The sequence below is a fragment of the Strix aluco genome, chromosome 3, assembly GCF_031877795.1.
Source record: "Strix aluco isolate bStrAlu1 chromosome 3, bStrAlu1.hap1, whole genome shotgun sequence".
NCBI classification, from domain to species: Eukaryota; Metazoa; Chordata; class Aves; order Strigiformes; family Strigidae; genus Strix; species Strix aluco.
This window is the reverse complement of record NC_133933.1, coordinates 29,294,812-29,312,914: the sequence shown is the minus strand read 5'-3', so window position 1 is coordinate 29,312,914 and position 18,103 is coordinate 29,294,812. Positions and strand designations below refer to the sequence as shown.

The window sequence follows — 18,103 nt, the reverse complement described above, 5'->3', positions numbered from 1 at the left end:
CAGGCTTTTCAGTTTCTAACGTGTTTTTTGGGTTACTAAGGCACTTTCATGGTGTTTACAAGTTGTTTAGTACGTTCTGGTTTTTTTAAGCATCCAGCCAATTGGTTGTTTTTTCCTGTTTTTTTTTTTTTTTTTTTTTGTGTGTGTACCTTGTGTGGTTTTGAGCATCCAGCAAGTTTGGCATTTTTTGACAAACATCTACTATGTGTTCTCTTCTTTGACAAGGTTTCTGGTGTGAATTCTGCACTTTTCTTGGAGTGGGTTTTGTTTCCTAAGGCGTTGCGTGGCATATTTTTTTTTTGTTTGGGTTTTTTTTTGGTGTCCAGCATTTCTTAGGTGTAGCTTTTTTCATGCATATACCACATGATTTTGAGTGGGGTTTTAAGCATGTTTCAGCATTTTTTCATGTGTCCACCATGTTTGACATTTTTTTGGCACACAACTACTGTGTGCTTTGTGAGCGTTTCTGAGGCGTTTCTAAGGCGTTGCTAACTGTGTGGAACAGGTTTGGTGCTGCTTTTTAGGGTGGTTTTTTTTTTTTAAGTGTCCAACATGTGTTTGGTGTTTCTTTACATGCATCTACCACATGCAATTATTGGGAATTTTAACATGTTTTTAAGCATCCGACATGTTTGGTATTTTTTTGGCAGGAATCTACCACATGCTCTTTTTGATGTGTTTTTTGTCAGGCTTTTTGTTTCCTAAGGTGGTTTTGGTGGGCATTTTTCATTTGCGAGGTGTTTTTGGGGTTACTATGGCATTTCCATGGAGTATACAAGTTGGTTTTGTGAGGGTTTTTTTAAGCATCTAGCCTACGTTATATTTTTTTTGTATGGACTTTGCATGATGTTTAGTGTCCAGCATGTTTGGCATTTTTTGGCATGCATCTAACATGTGCTTTCTTTTTTTGGCAAGGTTTCTGGTGTGGGTTTGGTGCATTTTTAGGTGTGGTTTTGGTTCACAGGGCATGGCTATGATATTATTTCTGTCCAGGATTTCTTCGGTGTTTTTTTTATGTGTGCGTATACTGCATGATTTTCAGTGGGTTTTAAAGAATTATTCAGTGTTTCTTTTGTGTGTCCAGTATATTTGGTGGTGGTTTAGCATGCATATACCGTGTGCAATTACTGGGCATTTTAATGGGTTTTTAAGCTTCCAACACATTTGCCATTTTTTTTTTTTTGGCATGAGTCTATCACTTGCTCTTTTTTTGATGTGGTTTTGGGCAGGCTTCTCAGTTTCTAAGGTGTTTTTGGCAGACTTTTCAGTGTCTAAAGTGTTTTGGGGTTATTAAGGCCTTTCTGTGGTGTTTACAAGATGTTTTAGTGTAGTGGTGGGGTTTTTTTGGGTGGTTGGTTTTTTTGTGTGTGGGTTTTTTTTTTTTTATTTTTTATTCAGCCTGTGTTTGTGGTTTTTGTATGCACCTTGCATGCTGTTTAGTGTCCAGCCTGTTTGGTATTTTTTTTGAATGCATCTACCATGTGTTCTTATTTTGACAAGATTTCTAATGTGGATTTTGCATGTGTTTTTGAGTGGGTTTTGGTTCCTAAAGCACTGTCATGACATGTTTGGCGTTGCTACAGTGGTGTTTTGACTATCCAGCATGTTTGGCATTTTTTGGCATGCATCTCCCTTGCACTCTTCTTACTTTTTTTTTTTTTTTTGTCGCCAAGGTTTTTGCACCTTTTTTTTGGAATGTTTGGATGATTTTTTTTTTTTTGCATCTGGCTACTACATGCTTTTTTGTATTTTTTCCATATTGCTTCAGCACGTTTGGTGTTTTTTGGCATGCTTTTGTGTGTATTTGTACATGTTTTCCATGCGTTGTGCCTGTTTTCCATGTATGTTTATTGTCATACGTATTTTTGCATGTTTTTTTCCATGTGTTATGCATGTTTTAACATCCCACCAGTGTTTGGTGTGTTTTGGCATGCATCTAGTGCTGATTTTTTGCAGGTTTTTTGTGTGTAGCACTTCTGGCAGTTTTAACAGTGTTGGGCATGCATCTAGAGCATATTTTCCCACATATTTCTGTGTCTTACTTTAGCATGTTTTAGCACCCAGAGTATGTTTTGCATTTTTTGACATGCATCTATTGCATGCTTTTGCACATTTTTTACCCTGTGTCATGATTTTAGTGTGTTTTAGCATCTGGTATGCTTATGGCAGTTTTTGGCATGCATCTACTACATGCTTCACATGGAAAAATGTGTAAAAACGTTTTTAGAGTTTTTGCATACTTTTAGCATACACTTTTGGGTGCCCTAGCATTTTTTCATGGCTTTTCTGCATTTTTAGATTTTGTTGTGTGGTGTGGTGGTGTTTTTTTTTTTTTTTGTGTTTGGGGTTTTTTTTTTTAATGTTCTACTTTTTTTGGATGTATTACGTTTTTTTGTGGGGTTTTTTTTTGGCATTTACTTTCAGATAGTCAAGCCTGTTAGTTTGAAAAGTGCCAAAACTGAGGTGGTTTAGTCAGCCTTTTTTCCACCAGTTTGTGTGACAGCACTATGATACTGCCCAGGGTTATGGTTGTGTGGCGGTATTTGCTGTCCCTCCTTTGCCTTGAGTGTGGAGAAACTTTATGAAACTGCTCTGGAGACAAAACCTCAGCCTGGAAAGCACCAATCTTTGTTTTGATGTTTCAGGACCAAATACTGCCACAAACTTGTAATTTTTTCTACTTAGTGTTCATTTTTGATGACTACTGCATGTAGGCATGGCACTGAAATGCTTTAAAGAATGTGCTAATATAAACAACTTTGAACAAGTTGAAGTTAGTTTATAACCCAAGTTCAATGTGCCCCTACAGTTTTGGGGGAGCCTCTGACTTAACCCCTTGTTGTGTGGACCAGCTAAGTGAGAGGCAAGGAAGCTGAACTCTGATGCAGATTTTATCCTTCTCTGTGCAGAGCTGGGTAAAATTCCTAGTTTAAATTGTCTTTCACATCAGCTAAACAGTATCCAACTTTTATGTTTTTATTTTTGCTTATGTATGAAGTTTGAACTGGGGTAAGTTTTGGTGCTGTGTCAGAACTTGTACACTACTGGTTAAATAGAGAATGTAGTATTAGTTTCATCCTGTGTCGATTTTATATCTAGTTTACAGAGTAGAGTGCCCACTGGACAAATTATTTACAAAGCTAATATTTACAAAGTGTAATTTAATTTCAGGTAGAAGGTATGACAGCTGTCCATAGGGGAGGGAAGAGAAGGGTAAAAAGAAAAGAAAATCGGGGTGGAAGAGAGTACGGGCTTCTAATATCTTAAATAATTTTAAATTGCCCAAAATGCAAATTGTCTGTTTTTACACTAGCTCTGTAAGCAAGGAAGCATTGAGTGAAATCTCTTCTGAAAGACATCCTTCTTCTATTGTATTTGGTGAACAAAAGTGACTGCAATGTACACTGTAAGAGAAGGAAATCTACAGAAATATTCAATGTAGTTATTTACAAAAAAAGCTCTGTGAAGTTAAAACTAAACCAAAACAAAACCCACTACATTTGAATGAAGCTGAGCCACAGCAGATTACAGAAAAGAGAAGGTAATGTAAAAACAAATTTTAAATGATTGATATGTAGCTGAAAGGAACAGAAATGTCTGAACCTTCTCTTCAGTTTAAGAATTATTTTTCTATTTAAAGAATAAAATTTTACTGTGTATCCTTCTGTCTCACTTCCATGTGTTTTGTGTTTTTGTGACTTCTGTCATCTGTGTGCTTTGTTTTAATTTAAAACGTTTATCTTCAGATAAGTCAGTATTTTTTGTATCAGAGGAAAAATGTAATCTTACTAGATTTTGGGTTTTTAACAAACTTGTTTTCAGTCTCGTTCAGTTAGGGGTGATCTGCAAGGTCCAACTCTGTTAAGGTCTTTTGTTTTCAAGCTGCTTTGATGGAGTGTTTCTGTAGTGTTTCTTCCCTGTGGTGATGTTCCACTTGTTGCAGCTTTTAAACTAATTAACATTGTCAGTAGTTGCTGGCAACTTGTTGATTTTTTTTTTTTTTTTGATATGTGTGCTTTAAATAATGTATACATACTGTTCTGCGGAGAGTACACTTTACAAAATGAGCATTGGTGGTTCTGACGGTGGTTCTACTTGTAGTAGAAGTATTAAACATGAGAAGAACATCAAGTTCAGCATTCAGAGTTTCAGGAGATGGTGTGGACAACTGAGATGTATTTAAAAATGAATGGGTCATGCTGTGCTTCCGTATTTCATGCAACCAAAGACTTGCCACCTCTTCAGAACTGAACTGCGTTGCATGTTTAACACTACAGCTTTTGATAATTACTATGTGCAAGTGCACATATTTTTATGCTGTTACGATAGAGCTGCTCACATCAAAGCATGAAACTTGTTATAGGTGGGGGAAAAAGACATCATCTCACTTTTTCTGTACCTCACTTGAACCTTTTCCACCTGTCTTATGGAGAAAACATAATGAACTTGAGTATGGGAATCTAAAACATCCTAACAGATCCAACTGTTAAAACTTCTCTGAGTAGTTATGCAGCAATTACGATACCTATTTCTGGGAAGTGATTACTCTCCTACCCTAATATGCATCAACATAATTTCTTCGGTATTTTCAAACTACTTTTTTTTGTTGGACACTTTAAGTACTCCCATATGTTGGCTATATGTGGCATTTTACCAACATACTGGTAAATCTGTACTCAGCATGTCTTGTATCTAACGTCTGCAGAAACATACTCCAGTGTAAAAAAATACACTCTCTCCCTGCAACAAAAAGAAACAAAAAACCTCCAAATACTGATAACTTGCTAGCAGTGAGTCAGAAAGGTGATTCACATTATAATGCACAGATGAGGATACTTTTTGGATTTGAAAATACCAAATGAAGTAACATATTTAATAATTGGGTGCCATGTACAGTTGGAAGTCTTGTGAGAAACTAGCTGAAACATGAACACAAATGTTGCTGGGTGTTTGTTGTTCAGATCTGCTCCACAAAATGAATTGTGGATTCTCTCTACAGGAATTTACATTTGGTTTCCATGTATATAAGAAATTTTGAATGGATCATTGCTGGAGGAATAGCAGACCTGTGCCAATGCATTTGTTATATGCCAAGATTGTAGTTGACACTTCCTAAAACCCTGGAAAGACATGATTCCTATAATGAAGTTTCCATGTGTCTGAGAGATGTAAAGAATAGCTGAAATAACATTGGTTTAGATGCAGGAAGACTTCCTGATAGAAATGTTTGAAGAGTCAGCTGGGTATTTAAGCACCTTTAACATCTGATTGAGAAGGTTGATAATGAAAGCGTTGAGCAATACAAGATTGCTTGAAAGTATGAAAAAAAGGGAGAGGGGGAAGGATTTAGGCAGGGTTGGCTGTGAATGAAACTGCTAGCAAGATGCCAGATAGTCTGTGAACAAACCAGTGCTGAATTATGTTCTTCCTTCTCCCAAAGTCCCTTAGTAAGTAGTTGTCCTGATAATGTATCATGATGCTGATGAGCTGGAAAATGTGACAGTGACTAATGTTTCAATGTCTCTGTTCAAACACATTTTTTAATTTTTTTTTTTAGCTCAGCTTCCTCAGAAAATAAGGCTTATGTAATTGTGCTGTCAGAAAGTCAAACCTCTTACTCACGTGGCTAGTATCAGCTAAATTTGAGAGGGAAGGCAGTTGCAAATGTAATTATGTTTCTGCAAAGTCTGTGAAACCACAACTGGGTAAGAAGAGAGCGCGTGCTGTGGTGCTGCCAAGGGCCAGGCAGGCTCAGCTCATACCTGTGAAATTTGCAGCTGCCTGGACAATTGGTGTACGTGTGCTGGACAGCCTGGCAGTGCTGGTCCAACATGTCCTGTCTGGTGCCCGGTGGAAATACCGAGACAACGTGGATGAGGAAAATCAGTTTTTATTGGGTTTGATGATGAAGTAGAATGGGGAAAGATCCCTGGGAAACCAGGAAAAATAGAATTTCTTTCTTGCAAAAGTTACCTGTTTCTGGCCTTGTTAGGTGTTTACTTCTTTGTGATTGATTTTCTGTTGCATTGTAACAGTGTTCGTGTTATTTTGTAGATTCATTTAACTGCCCATGCTGCTGTGCTTTACGGAGGGAAGTTTTTTTTTCATGATGGCCTCTTTTGCATGGAATGAAACAAAAGCCCTAATGCACCCCCAGTGTTGCTCTGAAGACACAGGAAGTTTGATGAGCAGTTTAATAGAGCCTGATTCCAGTGTTGCCACTCAATGTGCCTTTGCCTTCTTTCTGCTTGCTTGTTGCTTGCTCTTTTGTACAGCTGCTAATGTTTGTACAGCTGAAAGGGCAGGGTGAACAAGTCACCGAGCCGATCTAGCTGAAAATTAGCCCAATGATATCTTTTCTTTCCTTTCATGGAAAAATAGCCGCCAAAAGCTTTGTTTGTGATCTTGTGAGTATGTGTGTGTCTTTCTAGTTTTATTTTCTTTTTTCTGGTACCACATGGGCAGGAGCTATTTACTTGAAGAATTTGTGGAAAGAATCCTGCTTTGATACTTTCTTCTGGGATTATTTTTTTGCTTGCTCTGAGTATAAATGAATTTTGCTTCTGTATTCAATGTTTCTTTTGTCCTCTTCAAAGGTTAATGCTGCAGAGCTGTCACAGGTGGTTCTTATTTTTCTGGTCATGCTGTTATAGCAATACTGTTTCTTGAACTTGTCTTCCCAGTCCTTTTTTTCCCCTCTGTATAGCTGTTCCAATGTCTGTTCTATTCTCCTCCAATTATTACTGTTAACCTTTGCCCTTTTCCTTTTGTAAACTTGTAACTATTTCAACAACAAAGTGGTGTTGATATGAAAAGCTAAAATAAGTTGTGCGCAATTGTGAGGAATGTGAATTTAAGGTAGCAATCCAAGGGTTTTCTCCTGAGAAGCAAATCTCTTCAGGTGAACTGTGGGATTGTTTTTTAAACATGTTTTTGCTAATTGGAGTGTTTTGGGTGCTGGGTAGGGAAAAGGGAAGGATCATACATTTTAGTAAATGAGCTGCTTCCCAGCTCTACTTACCTCTTGAATCCAGGAGGAGATGAGACCCTGTCTGCATGGAGCTACTTCAGACGAAAGCTTCAGTGCTTGGTAGCAGGGCTTCACCATCTCCCCTACACTTTGTCTCCTCCATAAATGGCACCCTGGAATTGATGATCTGTTTGGGGGCTTTTAGCAATACTTCGTTTACTATCCGCTCATATTGTGCGTTATTCTTGAGAATGTGAAGATTGCTCAGCTCCTTACAGGATTTGGGCCATAATCAAGGCTGACACTGACTGGCACATTGTCAAATTGTGCAAGTATCATTTGTTGTTAGATAACACTGGACATCCGTTAGTGTCTCTTGGCTAATCAAGAGTGTTGCCTCACATATTCTTACGATGAGAGGGCGAAGGATTCTTGTCGTAGCTGCCAGCTTTCATCATCCGAGTGGATTGCAGAAGACGGGACTCTAGGGACAATTGAGAATAGGAAGTTTGAAGATTTTCTATGTTCTCCTGAAGCATTGGAATGACTTTCATAGACTCAGGGCATTGTCTCCAGAAGGTTGCTTTTGTCTTGTTTTCTTTTTTTTTTGTGTGTGTGGTAGTTGTTACTGCAAAATAAATGTCTAGTTATTTGTAAAACTGTCAGTCTATGTGTCTGTTCCAGGGCGATTTGATGAAACTGTGATTGAAGAAAGAAGGCAATGTGCTGAAGATCTGTTGCAGTTTTCTGCCAATATCCCTGCTCTCTATAACAGCAAACAGCTTGAAGAGTTTTTTAAGGTTTGTTAGTATTTGCAGAAGTATTTGCTTCTTACTGATATGAATAAAGTGTAGTGCTGGTTCTGCTTTACTTCATAAAGCGTGGAGTGACAGTGAGCTGATCTGACATGCTTTGTGAAGTGACTGGGAGTTTTCCATTCACTCTAGAAATGTGGCTTTAAAAAACCCCCCATGCCACACCTCTACAAGGTGGAAAGTTTTACAGGAACTTCAGGTGAATAGATTTGGAATTTATTTTTGTTGAATGATGAACAAAAGCTGTGATGTTAAATCCAGGCGTTCAGTGGGGAAGTAATAAAAAAATATTGTCACTGTTTCTATATTTTATATAGGTGTTTATAGTTTCGAACCAAAAGAAGGAAGACTGTCTAGATTGTTTTCTTATGGCATATTATGGGTTCAGGTCTGTGAGAACAAATTTGGTGTATAACTAGTCAGACGTGCTGCTTGTACAGTGTTGTGAGAACCACTCTCCAAAACATATTTTAGGACAATACATTGATCTCGACTTCCTCTTTATTACATCTGAAGCAGTTTGTTTCCAATAGTTTCTTCAAACCTCTTTGTTTTCTGTAGCTTAGACCAACATTCTGCAAACACATAAGCATAAATTTACATGTAAACATGATAGTAACTCACTGGAATTAAGGAAATGCTCATCTGGCTGAAATGGGACTTAAGGGTACTAATGTGTTAAGTATATTTAAATGATACATATGCAGAAGCAAAATTACAGTGAAGCTTAAAAATCTTCACTTGTTTTCATGATGCAGTTATTGCAGAATTCTTTAAAATGCCTAAAATAATGTTCTTTAAGCTTTGGTGGCATCAGTGAGTGGGAGACTGAGTTAGAATATTTTACTTTTCAGTTTCTTTGCATTTGCCCTTTTTCAGTTCTTTGGAAATACTTCTGTGTTTTGGGGTATTTGTTGAGAGCTCTCTTTCCCCGCTTTGCTTAGCAGAAGTATTAGTTTTAGCCTTCCAGTGGACCTTTTCTGGCTTTGCAAGGGAATGAATAAAACTAGAAAGACATTAATTTTTATAGGAGCAAATACATCTACAAGGGGAGTTATGTAAGTGTAATAATTTAGGCTCATTTGTTAGCTGATGCTATGTCATGTTTTCCTGTAAAAAAGCCTTAGGTTTTGATCAGCCACCAGCTCAGCCAGTGTTCTTTGCTTGGCTCACACATGGTTTTGTTCCTTTTCAGATTTTTGTGCAGATAGCCATGGAGAGAAAGACTTGGACAGTCAAGTCTTAGAAACAACTGAAGGGAGTGCTGTGTGTGTATCTATGTACTCCAGTGTGTACTGTGACTCTAGAAAAATGAGCTGTTAGTGTGAATATGCACTGGGCTAGTTCAAGACAGATTAGCAATGCCTGTTTGTAACACTGCCTAGGAAATGGTGCCATTTCTATTAAGGTTGCCTGGAAAGTGTGCACCTAAGATGTGAAGCATAAATTAAAGAAAAAAAAAATTAAGTGGTTTCTAGTGCAATTAATTGTTCCTGTTGTTACTTCACTTACCTTTTCCTTTCCGGCTTGCAAGGGAATAATGTCCTTCTTATATGCTGGGATGGCCTTGTCTTCTCTGTTTGTGCAGTCTCAACTATGACTGAACTCAAGATAGTGGGTCATGGGTGGAACATTAGTCAGATGGACACACACTCCTGTGTGAGAGACCTGCTGAGCTTGGGAATACCACTGAAGGGCACAGACTGTATGTGCCATAAGATAGCAGGAGCGTTGCTCTTCTCTCCCTGTTAAACTCTGGGGTTTGCAGGCAGACCTGCTGAGCCTGTGGGGTTCAGGACTCTGAAGCTGCAGTAGGCTAACTGTTTAGATACCTAGACAGTCTGTGGCAACCAAACATTGCCTAGCCAAAAGCCCTTGTTTAATTTTGCAGGCTTACATAGTTTAATTAAATGCATTAACTCTAAAGTAACGGAGCATTGTCTGGTTAGGAAATTTAATTTTGACTATCACTTCTATATAATGAGACTTCCCATAGAGCACAGCAGCTGACTAATTCCTTTCCCTCTTTCTTTTCAGGGTGGAGAGGTGCATGATGGGTCTGAACTGATTGGTCCTGTTGAGCCTCTGTCTGACTCTCTGACTGACAACCTGTCTGACTGCAGCTCTGAAGGTTTGCTTTCTTTTCTCATGTAACCTTAATAGCGTGATCTGTTTTAAAGCAGCATGTAAATCACAAGTGCCGTATTTGTAGGAGCTTTGGCATCCGGTTTCTGTTTGCTTGACAGAAATGCCAGAGCTGGGGTCAGCAGAGCTCTCTCTGCACTGCTGGAAGTTTGCTTCCAACAGGAAGCTTTCTGGGAGTTTGTCTAGTCTATTCTAGAAGTCCTAAGACTCTATAGCTCAAAAAGAGCTGCTTTTGATGCTAACTGAACTGAACCCTCTGGTTTAAATGTACATAATCCTGCCTGCTTCCAGAAGGTTGGGCAAACAGTGTGCTAGTGTTCACTACTAATCATACCCCAAGTCTCAAGCTACAAACATTTGAAAAGAACTTTAAAACCATTTTGAGGTTGATGAATAAATACAAAGATGACTGTCTGAGTTGGCCTAGAGCATGAAAAATGGGTCTAGTATTTGAACTGCCCCATTCATTTCAGAGGGTTCTCATTCAGCTGTTCATGCTCTGGGTGTCACCATACTTTCAGTGCTTAGTAAAATCCAGAAGAGAGTTGGTATCGTAATTTAAAAGTTTAAGTATGTCTTCTGGATTGAGCGTATGGAATTGGTGAATGTTAAAGCCCTACTGCAGGGCTTGGGGAGATAAGTAAGTTAAGTGTCTTACAAAAACTGCCAGCATTTTTTCTTTTCCTGAGAAGAACTCCCTATTCTTGAAAGTCTGAGAGGTTGTGTGTTAGAGCCAGTGTGGGCTATGTTCTATTGAAAACTGGAAATCCCTCCCTTAACTTACTAGTATTTTCTGATTGTGCTATGCCAATGGAGGGTGTGTCCCTTTTCCCAAGACTGCATTTCCTTAGCACAGTGTGAAAGGTGCACATGAATGGCTTGAGTACCATGTGCAGAGTAATGTAGTGGCATTTTACTTGCACTAAATAACAGTATGGCTATAAGGCAGGGTCAGTCATCCCAAATAAATACTGTGCTAGGGCTTCTTGCCTGCCTCTGGAGGCTGAGCTAGCTTAAGCATCTCTCTGTATAATCATCTGCCAAGAACCATGCAGTCTTTTAGATATTTGTGTATTTGAGTTATGCTTGGGTCCTTGTGACTTCTAAGAAATTCTTTTCCAACCCTTCAGATTTTTCTTTGGAACTGTTCTACACTCATGTATAAATACACATTATTATACAAACACTTATTAAGCTTACTTGGGAGGGTTTTTTTTCTTAATGACTTAATTTCCTCTGGTCTCTTTCTGGTATAGAACTTGCTTTGGTAAAAAGCTGTGCTTGAATAACAAGAATTGCTTGTCTTTTCTAATAGTGCTTTGTTTATTTTTGTTTGAGGTTGTATGACCTGCCACTTGGATCTCTCAATGTCAATAACTTTGTGCTTAGTTACATAATACATCTACATGTGCAGCGAGTTTTACATTTTATTTTGTAGTATCTTCTATAATGTTAATGAACTAATGCCCCCACAGTATTTCATTCTGTGAAGGGAAAGGTATAGAGCTGTTTAATTACAGAAGGTAGTTATCATAAATACTGGTGATCAGTTTTAAAGGGGCGCTATTTTTGTGAAATTTAACATTCCAGATTCTGACAATGCACCCATTTTACGTTTTGCCTTATAAAAGAAAAAGTGCTTAACATGAACGTTTCTGTATTCACAAGGGCCTCATTTTTAGAAGAAAAACACTTCCGTTATGTGAGATAAAAGTATTGAAAAGAAAAAAATGCTGTAAGGTAGAAAAATTCTTTGATACCCTTCTTCTGAATCAGCTGGAATGCTTTTAGGGGATACTTGCAACAACTATGAGCACAGGATTTCCAGATGCCAAATGTGACTTTTGGAGAGTTGTATTTTCTAAAAACCTATGTGTCTTCCAGCTCATATTATCTTATGTTTGAAACCAAATTTTGGGGTGGGGGTGGGGAAGACTAGGGACAGAGGGAAACATCTGCCTTTAAGGCCTCTAGATGGCAGTGGCAATACTCGGCTCGAGTCCTCTCCCTGCCTCTTCTCAGGGCATCCTGCCTGCATCTAATTTTTCCCAGTCTGATTATCGTAGTTAACTGTGACTAGTTTGCTGTGTTAGTTTTTGTTCACATTCAAGGGCCTCCATGTGCGCACTGCTCCTTCAAGCTGTTGTACTGAGATGTATCAAAGCCATTCCTTAACAGGTGCTGGTGTTTGCTTATAAGGGTGGGTTGTGTTTTCTCGCTTTTATCTGTTCTTTTCAGACAAAGTTCATTTTGCAGAAGGTGTGCACATTAATGGTAGAAGATGCAAATTGATGGTAGTAGAAATGTTTTTGTACCAAAATAAGCAATAAGTATCTTGCTCGTAAAAGCAGTTCGGCAGTTCACACTTTCACAGGAACCTGCTTTTCAAGAGGCCGGATTACCCAGGCTTTGCACCAATTTTTGTAAACTGCATTTATCCATATGCCCGGTGAAATTGCACAAGGCAGAGACAAGTACAGGAATTTATGTTCAATTTCAGCATCATTATACTCCTCTAATATTCCTGACAGTCACTTTTGTCTTCCTCTCTGGGTACATGGGATAATGTTCAAATGTCCAACTTCCTCTCCAAAAGTCTCTCTATACCAATTGTCAGATTCTTCAGAGAAATTCACTGGGAAGCTCATCTCTCTTTCATTTTTCCCTCCACCCCTCTTCTGTTTTACCATGTTCATATTATCCTCCCCGAAATAAGCGTATGCAGATCATACTCCTCCTGTCTCTTGGGCTGACTGGAAGCCCCATGACTGGTTGTGTGATGCCAGACCTGGGCTCTAAACTTGACCTTAGCAAAGTTTATTAGCTCAGTCTCTGTGCCATGCTAGCTGTATTCATACAGCTTCTGGTCAAGTTGGCTGCAAGAGAAGAGCAAATGTGGTTTTGTTTGGACTGTAGGGAGGGGTACTTGGGTCTGTCTGAAATTTGCTGTGTGGATGTACTCTAATTCATCTAGTCTGGGTGGGCAGCACACCCTTCCCACAAACCCCCAGCTTTTCCATTCATTTCTCTCTATCTGCACCCTTTGTCCGTCAGTCAGCTCTGCTTCCACCTATACATTTCCTAGCTAGCAATTTCTATTCACTGAACAAAATAACTTGACTACTAAATGTTATTTCATAAATTCTCAGTGCTCCACATTTGACATTGCTGTCCCTAAATTGGGCAGGTGAATGGCCCATTATTAATACGCTAATTAATGAATCTTCTGTCTTCCTCCAACTGTTCTGTTGTGAGGTTGCTTTCTTTCTTACAGGACTTGGGGCTACACAGGCAGTTTTCTTCTCTGCGTGGACACTTTGCTTTAGGTCCCTCCTCTGAAAAGATCAGGAGCATTGTCTTCTGTGCACCCTCTCCCCTCCTCTCAAGTAATCTTGTGTCACTAAGTATCACTTTTCCTTGCTTTTCAGACAAAGAGCGGCTGGTAATCTCTTTTCCTTCCTGTTTTTTTCCTCTCACATTAAAGGAACTGCTAGTTTTTAGAAAAGCAGTATTTTTACAGTGCCTTCTTACTCCTTTTCCACAAATTGTGAATTCCCTCTAACTCTGAAGTTGCAAAATCAAAAAAAAAGTTTGAGTTAGTTGCCTTTGAGTCAGCTCCTTGCTACTGCCACATACTTTTTGAAGATAAGTCAGAACAGTTTACCTGATAATGTGGATAAACTCTTGACTCTGAGAATACAGAAGAAAACAGACACCAGGTTTTAGCTCAGAATTTACTTTCTCTGTGTGTACAAACAGCTAAATGTCTTGACCTTGTTGGCTGTTTTATTGCCTCAGTGGGTACATGTGCCAAGGTGATAAAACAAACTGCTACTTGATATCCAGGTGGCACTGCCAAATTTGTGGCTCGCTCCATATGTCCCATACAGGGTACTATTCTGGAATGACATTTTTGAGACTGAAAGCTGGTGCTTTTTTTTTTTTTTCTTGGTGTGCAGGTCCCAGCTTTGAAGGCTCTCCTGTTTTAAGTCTCCTTAGCTGTAAATCATCAGAGCAGTGAGAGATAGGGATTAAAGTGCTGCTGCTATTGAAATTAGGTGGGTTGGAGTGCTGAGGTTTGAATTAGCTGCCCCTAAGCAAGCACCTGTGTTTTGTTTTTTAACCTTGGAGACGATGAGAAATGGCAAATCTAACACCACTGTCACAATTTTAATGGTGTGTTACCAAATGGATATCTCTGAGAGCTGGTCAAAGAGCAGTTTCATATTATGTACTTTTACCTGTAGCAGGGTCATGCCCTTTCACTCTGATGGCAAGTGAACATCTAATCTGTTGTACAAAAGGATGTCAGAAACATTTTTGTCATTTTTGTCCTTTTCAGTTCGAAAGGATTTAAGTGGGCTTGATGATGTGACACTTACAAGCCAATCGGAATGTGGAGGTGAGATCTAGAAGTTGTTTCCATTACATTTGTGAAATTTAAATTATTAGAAAGTCATAATTATGAGTGAATGCTTTTCGTGGATGATAATCCTTACAGAATGAAATGGTGTATGTGAAATATCTTTGTTGCCATTTATTTGCAAATAACCCTGCTAAGTTCCTGTGGTTTAGTTACTGAAGGTCAGCTTGCAATAAGTATATATACTTTTAGCTTATGGCAAATGTAAAATAAAATGTGTTAGCTCAAATTTCAGTGAAAGAGGTCTAAGCTAATTCATTATACCACGTGTTAGCAATGAAAGAAGGCTATTCATGGTAGATGTGAGTTAGAATGCTGCATGATGCATAAGCTGACAGTAACTGTGTTAATTCAAACTCCTAAATTACTGGGTTTGGGATGCTTCATCTTACTGATTTAAAACAGTATGTTGGGATTTCTTGCAACAGTGATTTGGCTCCTGCTGATTGACTTTTCCAATAGCACTCACACAGAAAGGGTCAGTTTTGTAATTTCCTGGGATGCAACGGTGAGCAGGCTTTGAAAGTTTAAGTTGTGTGTTAGATGTTGTTCTCTTCATTCCCATATTAAAATGAAGAGCAGTTGCTCTGCGAAGTTTGTAGATAATTTTAAAAAACATGTTTCTGTAGGTACTAAAAAATAATTTTTAGGACAGCTTTACATGTAGGGAATTTCTGTGCACAAAGTCTCAGAAAATGAGAAGAGAGCTAAAATCTTTGGATAGGATAAAGAATTATGGAGGTTCTAAGGTATATGAAAAATTGAGTAATGGGTGTCTTTCTGACTGTGCTTTTAGGCTTCTCCAGTGACAGTGACCTGATCTCCCTGACAGTTGATGTAGACTCTCTTGCTGAGTTAGATGATGGAATGGCATCCAACCAAAGTTCTCCCAGTAGAGCTGTTGGCCTTTGCCTTACTTCTGAACCCCCAGTACAAAGCATACTGGCACCTGAGCAGGAGTGGAGCAAACCTGAAGGAGAGAGGGAAAGCCATAGTTTGTTTACTGGAAGCTTAAAACCCAAGCCTGGCAAACAAGATTACTTGGAGAAAGCAGGCGAGTTGATAAAACTAGCTTTGAAGAAGGAGGAGGAAGAAGATTATGAAACTGCCTTCAGCTTTTATAGAAAGGGGGTTGATCTGCTTTTGGAAGGTGTTCAAGGTATGGATCTTCCCATTATGTTTGCCTTGCCTTTGGTTATGTGTATTTGTTTATGGTGTTTCCTTAGTTAACATTAGCTTACTGTGTTGCAAAGAGATGATATGAAATGCAGAACGATGTGTGCCTGGCTTTCATGGGTTTGATAGCTGCTGTGCATATAAGAGAGAGAGAAATCTTTCTAAGACTGAATGATAATTTAGGGTCTCATCTTCTAAGTGCGAAGTATCTCCTCTTCTAAAATTGCGGCATAACCTTCGACTTGCAGGTAAGTAGCAAAGTGCTCCACTTTTTATTACCTAGGCATTAATTAATCTGTGGCACTTGCAGCACTGTTGAAACATTATTTAATTTACATGGTTAAGTGAGGATTAATTATCCCCATTTTACGCATGGGGAGAGGCAGACTCAGGTTAACTTCCCAATCACAACAGGATTAGAACTATTCTTGGCTCACAGCCTCTTGCTTCTTCCACTGAACTGTTCTTCTTTTCTAGTTAACAGATGCATACAAACTTACATGCCTGCACTGCTAGAGAACGGGGAATTTTTTTTTTTTTTTTCAGAAGGCTTTGGTGTGTCAGTATATGTCTGCAAAAGCTGTTGTTAACTGACCATGCAACTACATGCAAATTTCTGTGGAGTCTCCTTGCACCTTGTCAGTCAGGGAACAATTTTTTCCTCTTCCATCTCTAGCTCTTGAGAATCTGGAGTGATAACCTCATATATTTGCATTTTGTCCAACAATGGCTTAAAACTATAAAGCACAGGAAGAGATTTGTTCTTTCCTGGAGTGAATTCAGGGTCTGTGTATTGTGCTTCTGTCCCACACAGATCAAGTGAGTAAGATTAGAATTGTGGCTTTGTTTAACGGTATACAGCACAGATGCATTATGCTGCTCTAGATCTGAACTTAAATGCTAATGTACCAAAGCACACACAAGCAGAATGCTTTGCTGCATCTTAGTATGATGCCCAGCAGGGGTCCAGACCCTCTGAACACTTCTAGGAGTGGAAGTTTACCTGCTGAGCTGCTTTAACTGGGCCTGACAAAAAGTGGATAGGTTACTGATGAAAGCTGGAGGTGTGGACCAAGATATGGGCATAGCCTTTGCTTAAAGTGTCTTACACGTTTTGGCATAAGTAAATCCACCTCTGTCTTTTCAAGTCCCAGTGATGTCAGTAGGGTTGCTGCTTTGCTGCTTGTTGTGGCTTTTCAATAATATCCTAACTTTCCTTGCCCATTTTGTCAAAATGCTTTTCATTCTTGATGTTGAATATGCTGACAGTCCTTCTGTAGTAGAGCCCAGCTATTTTTTCTTTGCTAATACTCTTCTTCATAGACCTGTGTGCCATTCAGTTAAGGTCTTCTGAAGAATATCTTGTTTCGTCATAACCACTTTTATCTTCTTGCTGTGATGCAAGGCTGCCATGGTGCAGTTTTAAACTGACAGTTCAAGTTTCAGCTTCAAAAAGCTTTCTTTATTAAACAGTTTCAAACTCTTAGGGCATGAGCACAAGTCAGGCTATTGCACATTATTTGAGCTGTGGTAACTATGCATGCATACTTGAGTTGTGGCAGTGGTTAAAATATGTTGGCTTTGAATCCATGGTAATCCTTATGGTAATATGTTTACCTTGAAGTTGTGAAAGGCTTTTCTTGCATGTGTTGTTACGTGACTTGCTCATCTGATGTGTACTAACTTGTTAGACTAAAGTGGGTTGAGCTTTTTACTTATATTTAGTAATATTTCCTCCAAGGACTTTTTGCTTCTTTGCTGTTGACTAGCTACTCATCCAGCTACCTCAGATGACTGCTAATCCTGTTCTCTTGCCCACTGGTATCCATGCTTTTCAGGCTAGGAAAAAATTCAAGGAGTCTTAGAAAAGTGTGATATTCTGCCCTATTTCCCTGATGTCACTCAGTACAGTGGGGGTTATTAATAAATTTATAGTGGTGATACCTCTGTGTGTGTGGGTGAAACTGTTCCTGATGGATGAAGAGATGTGTAGCTAGCACCTGCAACTCAGTCTGTGCAGTCCCTGACATTCCACCTGTATAGTACAGGAGAGGGAATAATGGGAAGGAGTTGCATTTTAACTGACATTTTGTCCCTTGGGAACACAAATGTACGTAGGCTAGTTCCTAGCAGTCACCCCTTCTTTATCCTTTCTCTGTGTTACCCTGCATGGCTGTGAAGGTGGAAAGCAAGTGAATGTTCATCCTCTGCTGGGCACTTACAGTAGATTTGGGTAGATCTAGCTCATTTTGTCCCATTGTCTTTGGAGCTTCTGCAAGCTGGCAGGGAGACACTGATGCCCTCTTTATAATGACAGGGCTGATTCAGATTCCTTCTCAGGATCTATGAGGACAGTAAAAAAAAAAACCAACCCAAAGCCAACAAAAACCCATGAATAACTATCTGTATTACACTTTTTAATCTAGCTACTTTGTGAAGGTGGTATGTTTAGTATTGATGTTCACTGTATGTTGCAATAAAAACCCCACAACCCTTAACCAAATCACTTCAGCTATTTAAACACCCCTGGTTATGTATTTCACATGGGTAATAATGTGCCTCTTTCAAGGTAAG

At 39.0% G+C, this 18,103-nt stretch overlaps 1 protein-coding gene across 7 annotated transcripts in view; it reads left to right on the top strand.

Moving 5' to 3' along the window:
* Positions 1-18,103, top strand: part of RPS6KC1 (ribosomal protein S6 kinase C1) — a 90,521-nt gene that overhangs the window by 10,865 nt on the left and 61,553 nt on the right. For 3 of the 7 annotated variants that reach the window (XM_074817927.1, XM_074817923.1, XM_074817925.1), the window contains 4 exons: positions 7,637-7,770; positions 9,823-9,916; positions 14,273-14,332; positions 15,150-15,512. In XM_074817927.1, the coding sequence (XP_074674028.1) occupies positions 7,637-7,770; positions 9,823-9,916; positions 14,273-14,332; positions 15,150-15,512 (651 nt within the window). Of the gene's footprint in view, positions 1-7,636; positions 7,771-9,822; positions 9,917-14,272; positions 14,333-15,149; positions 15,513-18,103 lie in introns of those variants that run through there. The other 4 variants (XM_074817924.1, XM_074817926.1, XM_074817929.1 and 1 more) reach the window with 2 other exon arrangements.